This window comes from Nyctibius grandis, chromosome 5, assembly GCF_013368605.1.
Source record: "Nyctibius grandis isolate bNycGra1 chromosome 5, bNycGra1.pri, whole genome shotgun sequence".
Lineage (NCBI taxonomy): Eukaryota > Metazoa > Chordata > Aves > Nyctibiiformes > Nyctibiidae > Nyctibius > Nyctibius grandis.
In genome coordinates this window covers 90759787-90766356 of record NC_090662.1, presented here as the reverse complement: position 1 = coordinate 90766356, position 6570 = coordinate 90759787, and the positions used below count along the sequence as shown (strand labels likewise).

Here is a 6570-nt window from a genome sequence, read left to right as displayed (position 1 = left end):
AGTGAACTGGACCAGCACACAGTGACGACAGGGAACTAGGGACCAGCACAGGAGCCCTGCCCTGCCAAAGCACTCTGCTGACAGGCACCATGCGATACAACCTTCACCCACGCAGCCAGGACTTCAGCTCCCGCTGCTTCTTCACAAACATCCACGCTGCAAAGCATAAGAACAGACACCAGAAATGCCAGAGCATCAGATGGGAGTGGAAGGGGTTTCTCTTGCAAAGGAGTAGGGGACATGGCAGAATTCTGTAATCCGTGTTCAAGGGAAAAGGACAAGCCTTGAGCAAGAGTATAAAACTTTTAATGGGTCAGTGCATCAGTCCTTGATGCAGAGGAGGGAAAGGAGCAAACGGCGCTACAGCTGTCCCAGGCGCTCAGTGCTGCACAAGGCAGCAAAGACAAGGTGGTACACGCATAGCTGCAGCAGCCCCCGGCCTTTGCTCTCCAAGGAGGGGACCAACACCTGGAAAAGCAGTTCCTCTCACTGTCCATTTGTTTTCACTCTATGTTTCTTCCTGGTAGGGACTTGAGGACGCATCATTTTGGTAGAAGGCCGGCCAGCCTTTAAGGGTCTTCTCTGTGCCTTCAATGAATGTCTCTTCTTCAAAGCAGGCTGCGGCGGCTTCTGCTCTTTGTCAACTTTTGATCCCTCAAGTTTCTTCTTTTTTGGCTGAGGCTCCATGACAGTATCGGGGACAGCAGACGGACTTGCTGCTTCCACGGCAGGTTCTTCATCTAAAACAAGAGAGGAAGGTGATGTAGGAAGAACCCACATGGCTTCTGCAGGGGAAGCAGCCTGTGAGAGCAGGCCGTGGCAGCTCAGCTGAGCTCCAGTACTGTGTTACCTTTCTGTGCCTGGGGGATGGCATTAGAGAATTTCTTGAACTTGGCAATGAAGAACCCATCCATATTGTGCGTGTGAGGATAGAAACGCCGCGTAGACTTGAGGGAGGGGTGGAAGCGACGGTCCTTGAACCTGGAGGAGGAAGTGGGGTGAGAAGTGATAGAATGCCTCTGCTCAAGCCTGGCCACGAAGGAACAGTCACCTGTGCAGCTCGTGACCTGGCACACACCTGGTGAAACCTTCCTTGCCAAAGTCCAGTCCTGTGTCCACCAAACGAACATTGCGTTTCTTCAGGGCATAATCCACCACCCACTCATTCTCCTCCACCTGCCAGAGACTAAGCATTAGGATCCAAAGCTCACCAGTCCCCTGAGTAGGAGATGGCCACAGCAGAGCACGAAAGGGACTTACCATGATGGAGCAAGTGCAGTAGACAATGTAGCCCCCTGTCTCTGAGGCAGCATTGACTGAATCTATAGCGCTGAGAATCAGCTCCTTCTGCAGGTGAGCACAGCGCAGGATGTCTTTCTCATCCTGAAAGAGAAAAACAGGTTAGGATGCTAGAGGCACAGAGAAGCACCCCAGGCTTCTATTGCGGATGGAGGGATGACAGCAGAGCAAAGCACGAGATATGCACGATTCTGGAGCCTTCTGTAGAGCTAATCTCAAAAAACCTAGCTGTGGTACAAGCAGCAGAATAGGAAAGAGAAGGAAAAATCAGTCTCCCTACTGCAGACATCTCTCAAGAACGAAGCTGCCCCAAAGTCCCTCCTCTCACAACTCATACCTGAGACCTAATCTTGTGTCTCCACTGGTCACTCACCTTGTTGGTTTTGACAGCAGGATCCTTGGAAATGACGCCTGTGCCGCTACAAGGAGCATCAAGCAAGACACGGTCGAACCCTCCGAGCACCTACAGGCAGATGTACATTCGGAGTTACGCTTACAAGTGGGGACTCAGAGCAAGACCAAGACTAGAAGGGGAACCAGAAGACTGGGAAGGCAGGAAAGATCTCTCACTCCTCCCTGATGACATTCCTGTCCCCACACCCAATAACAAACACACACCCAGCAGCTCTGCTCATCCTCCTGTGACAAGTGGCTTCAGAGAACACAGCTTTACTAAAGGGACAGCACAGCAGCTCTAGGTAAGCACAGTAAGGACACCTCAAAGCAGGCAGGAACATACCTTGGGGAACTGGCGTCCATCGCAGTTACTCACTACAGTATTGGTGACTCCCAGCCGATGCAAGTTCCCTACCACGCTACGTAGCCGCTCGGCATTGCTGTCATTGGCCAAGATCATACCCGTGTTCTTCATAAGCTGAGCTGCCAGAGGGCAAAACACATCAGCAAGGGGCTGAAAACCTCTCGCACTTTTGCCCATAGGGACAGCTACTCCCCTCCTTTCCCCAAGTTCAGTCCCACTCTGGTCCCCCTTTCTGTATAGACCAGTGGAACCTTATCACTTCACAGAGCATCCCTCCCAAGCCTCCCACCCAGGGCTCCAGGGTGGTACCTATGTAGCTGGTCTTGCCTCCTGGGGCACAGCACATATCCAGGATGCGTTCGTTCTCCTGTGGAGCCAGAGCCATGACAGGGAGGAGACTAGAGGCTCCTTGCAGCATGTAGTGCCCAGCCAGATACTCAGGGGTGGCACCTGGGCAGGGACAGCAGAACAAAAGATGACATGTGAAAGAAATGGAGCCAAGAGCGGGTCAGCTCAGCCCTACGACTGGAAGAGTAATCTCACCGATGGGCACAGAGGAGTCATAAATAACAAGTCCTGTTTTTGACCATTTCCCCAAGGGGTCGAGATTCACGCCACGGTTGATTAGAGCCTGCAAGACAAGGAGATGGGACTGAGACACCACCCCGTGCAACAGGCAGTGCAGGAGACAAGATCAGGTTCCTGCTCACCTGTGCCAGATCCCGTCGCCGCGTCTTGAGTGTGTTGGTACGAATGGTCACAGGGCGGGGAACCTCATTGGCTTCCAGGAAGTTTATCAGCTGGATGAAAGAAGGGACAAAGAATAGAAATAAAAATGAAGACCCAGGGAGGCAGCCAAATCCTCATCAGTCAGCAAAGACATGGGCAGGGCAGGATCCTACCTCAGGGAGCGGGAAGATGTCCATGAGCTTCATGAGCAAGAAGTCACTGTAGGAATAGTAGGCAGCCATGTCCCGGCGCAGCAATGCGAGGTACTCCTGTCGCGTGCGTCCCTCCTCCCGCTTCACCACAAAGTCCTGCAGCACCTCCATGTTGCCCTTGATGCGCTGGTGAATGATATGCAGGTCAGGCGGCTCCGCAGGTAGAAAGACCATTAAGGAATCATAAACAGCCAAGAAACTGATACACAAGCTCTTTACAAGCACAATCAGTCATGCAGGACTCCTGCACCACACCAGCACCCGCACCAGAAAGGCCTCGTTGGAGTACGCTTTCATCAGAGCGGGGATTCAAAGGATGGAAGTAGATGATAAAGTTCACGAGGCAGGAACTACGAGGTATCTAAAAGAGTTCGGTTAGTTACTTTAGATAAACAGAACGAACTGGCAAAAAGAAGACAACAAAAAAAAAGTCTTTCAATACTGAAAATATTGCCTGTATCAGAAAAGAGACTAAGAGTTCCCCAAAGGGCAACTAAGGGGTACAGAGAAAAACGAGAAGAGGCAGGATTAAATTGTGCTGGGGGGCAGGAAATTAAAATCACCAAAGCCCAAGAGCAAGCACTTCAGATGCTGGAATCACTGTCATCAGAGCCCCTAGGAACGGGTTAGACAAACACCTGCCAGGAAAATCAGGGTACAGAGGAACAAACTCCTTGATAAGATATCCACATGCACTTAGAACCAGAAAGGGAATCGGGGCAGGCTCCGAGCTCCATACAGGGTGTAACAGATTTCCTGACTGTGCTGTGCAGAAGCGCAGCGTTACTATCTATTAGGGCAGCTCATCTAAAAATACCTTGTCATGCACAAAACACTCCTGCTAAGCAACACTCATGATAAAGTCCAAACGCAGCTCTGCAGTTGTATCCAGGCCCAGTGCTGCTGCACGCATACAGCTTACGGGTGTCACAGATAAAAAGGATATCCTCTCTCTCAATCTGTTCGCTAGTCGGCAGTTTAAATTGTTCATCTATATCCAGGTTGAGCTGCAGATCCGGGCCCTCCTCTTCTTTCTGACCTTTTTTCTGTTTGTTTGCCTCCTCTGCTGCCGCCTCCTCCTCCTCTTCCTCTTCACTGTCATCTTCACTGAGGCCTCCCCTAAGGACAAAGAACAGGACGGATGTTTTATACAAGAACAGCATCACACAGGTACTTCACAGCTACTATTTCTTCGATGGCAGAGAGGACAGACAAATGAGCAACATAGGCTCCTCATCTAACCAGGAAAGACTCCGCAGGCTGGCAATGTTCTCAAATCCTCACCTGTCAGGTTTCTGTTTCAGGGCAGCTTTTTCAATAGGCAGCAACTGAACAGAGAGAAAAGATTAATCAAACAATATCCCCGGGTGCCCCCTTACTCCCCACCACCTGTGAAATTTGTCTCCTGTTTAAAAAGGACAACAAACAAAAGCACTGAACGTTATGCTGGGATCAACTGCTAAACTTGAAATTGTTCTCATGAAGGGAAGAAGGGGAAAGCTCTCTGCCACCTCACCATCCACCCCCTAGTAAAGCTGCCCTTTTACCCCAGGCCTGATGGGTCCTTTCAGCCAGCAAAGTCAAGTATTTCTTATGTAATTAAGGGCAAAAAGCTCCTACCTCTTCTTCCTCTGACGATGAGGCACCATAATCATCCACCATCTCCTCGCTGCTCCCATCCTCCTCCTCCTCCATCTCCCAGCTGCCCTCTTCCACCTCACCATCGCTGGATAACTCCACACTGTTTCCTTTAGATGGGATTTTCTTGGCTTTGGCTGGAGCCAGCCATTTTGCATTGCCATCACTGGAGCCAGACTGGCCACGAGGGATTTGTCCTGCTACCTTTACAGCATGTTTCTCCTTCCGTGGGGACACCTGCTCTTTAACTACAGGCAGAAGAAGCGGTTAAAAGTTAGGCGTTATTCTCAAAAGCAGCTACCCTGTTTTTTCAGTTGCTGTACAAAAGAGGCCTTCATCCTAGTCCTGAGCTGCCTGTCCAAGAGAAGGGGCTGCTTGCTCTCCACATCAGTTTTCTCAATCATAAACAAGGGGCAGGGACACCTTTCCACTAGACCAGGTTGCTCAAAGCCTCATCCAATCTGGCCTTAAATACTGCCAGGGAGGGAGCATCCACAACTTCTCTGGACAACCTGTTCCAGTGTCTCACCACCCTCACAGTAAAGAATTTCTTCCTAATATTTAATCTAAATCCACCCTCTTCCAGTTTAAAACCGTTACCCCTCATCGTATCGCTACATGCCCTTGTAAACAGCCCCTCTCCCACTTTCCTGTAGGCCCCCTTCAGGTACTGGAAGGCTGCTAGAAGGTCTCCCCGGAGTGGCAGGGGGGTTGGAACTACATGATCTTTAAGGTCCCTTCCAACCCAAACCATTCTATGATTCCATGTTCTCACCTTCCCTGCAATGAAACTTTTAAAGAGATCTAGCTAGAATTACCAAAGAAAAACAGAGCTACAAAATTCTTACGGTATTTGCTCTGGCATATTACTGTACCCTCCTTCCTAAGTCTTCATCCATCCTTCCTTCTTCCTACTGCAACAGCTTCCTGGGCTACGCAGGACATAACGCACAGAGCTTAAAAGCCTCGGCCACCCGACCTGCCTGCCATAACCTCGCTGTGAGCGGAGGACAAGGCAGAAGTGGCTTTAACGCGTGGAGGACAGACCTTCCACTGGTTTGTTCTTCAGACAGCGCCGCCGCCTACACGGCAAGGACCAGAAACCAGGAAAAAATCCGTTTAAAATAATTTCATTCCCCTCGTCCCGTGCCGTAAAAAAGAGGCTGGGGCCGCACAGGTACGGGGGGCGCCCCGGGGTGCAGCAGGACAGGGTGGCTGCCGGCCCCCACCCCCCCGCCCGGCACTCACCTGCCGGCTCCCGCCCTGCTCCGAGCGGCCTCCTGCCCGCCGCGGCGCTCCCCGCTCCCAGGCGCCTCTTCGCAGCCCTGGACCGGGAGGGGAAGCGGCGGTCAGCCCCGGCCCGGCCACCCCCGCGCCCCCCGCCCCGCCGGGCCGCCCCCTCACCTCTTCCGCCCGTGACTAGAGAGCTTCTTCCTGCCGCTCTCCGGCTCTGAGGGAAGACACGCAGCGGTCAGGCAGCCCGCACCGGCGGCACCGGGCGCCGCGAGGCGGCAGCGGGCCGGGCCAGGCCGGACTTACCTGGCGGCAGGAAGCGGGCCAGCTCCACCTCGGCCCCCCGCTGCTTGCGGGCCTTGCGCCCGGGGCCGCGCTTCTCCTTCCTGGTGGGGTCCAGCTTCCGCCCCATGGCGCCGCCGCAGCCTCCGCCGGCACCGGGCCCGCCGCCGCACGTGCGCGCCGCCCCACCGCCCCGCGCCGGCGCATGCGCGCGGCCTCGGCTCCGCCCCCGCCCCTACCTCATTGGCTAGTGCCGCCGCTCCCGCTCGCTGAGTGGCTCGGCCGGCTACGTCAGACGCCCGGCCCGGCCCGGCGTGCTCCGGGGACGCGCGGGGCCTCGGCGCGGTGCGGCCTTTCCGGCCGCCGGGGGCCAGCACAACACGGGGGAGGTCGGGGCGTCCCTGCCCCAAGCGGGCA

The 6570-nt window shown here is 53.9% G+C and overlaps 1 protein-coding gene across 1 annotated transcript; it reads right to left on the bottom strand.

Annotated features, from left to right (window-relative positions):
* Positions 1-284: 284 nt before the first annotated feature.
* Positions 285-6344, bottom strand: NOP2 (NOP2 nucleolar protein). The gene is made up of 16 exons (XM_068400749.1): positions 6178-6344; positions 6043-6088; positions 5887-5963; positions 4621-4886; positions 4285-4328; positions 3947-4119; positions 2962-3161; positions 2770-2859; positions 2603-2690; positions 2369-2509; positions 2039-2178; positions 1673-1762; positions 1261-1383; positions 1079-1176; positions 851-981; positions 285-740 (listed from the first exon to the last, which is right to left on the bottom strand). The coding sequence occupies exons 1-16, from the start codon at positions 6281-6283 to the stop codon at positions 487-489; spliced, it is 2067 nt and encodes a 688-aa protein (XP_068256850.1). The 5' UTR covers positions 6284-6344; the 3' UTR covers positions 285-486.
* Between the last annotated feature and the right edge of the window lie 226 nt (positions 6345-6570).

Coding starts and splice junctions, on each gene's coding strand:
- NOP2 (XM_068400749.1), bottom strand. CDS start 6,283: ATGGGGCGGAAGCTGGACCCCACCAGGAAGGAGAAGCGCGGCCCCGGG. Junction 4,120..4,284: donor CTGAAACAGAAACCTGACAG/GTGAGGATTTGA, acceptor CTTTGTCCTTAG/GGGAGGCCTCAGTGAAGATG. Junction 1,763..2,038: donor ATGGACGCCAGTTCCCCAAG/GTATGTTCCTGC, acceptor ATCTGCCTGTAG/GTGCTCGGAGGGTTCGACCG.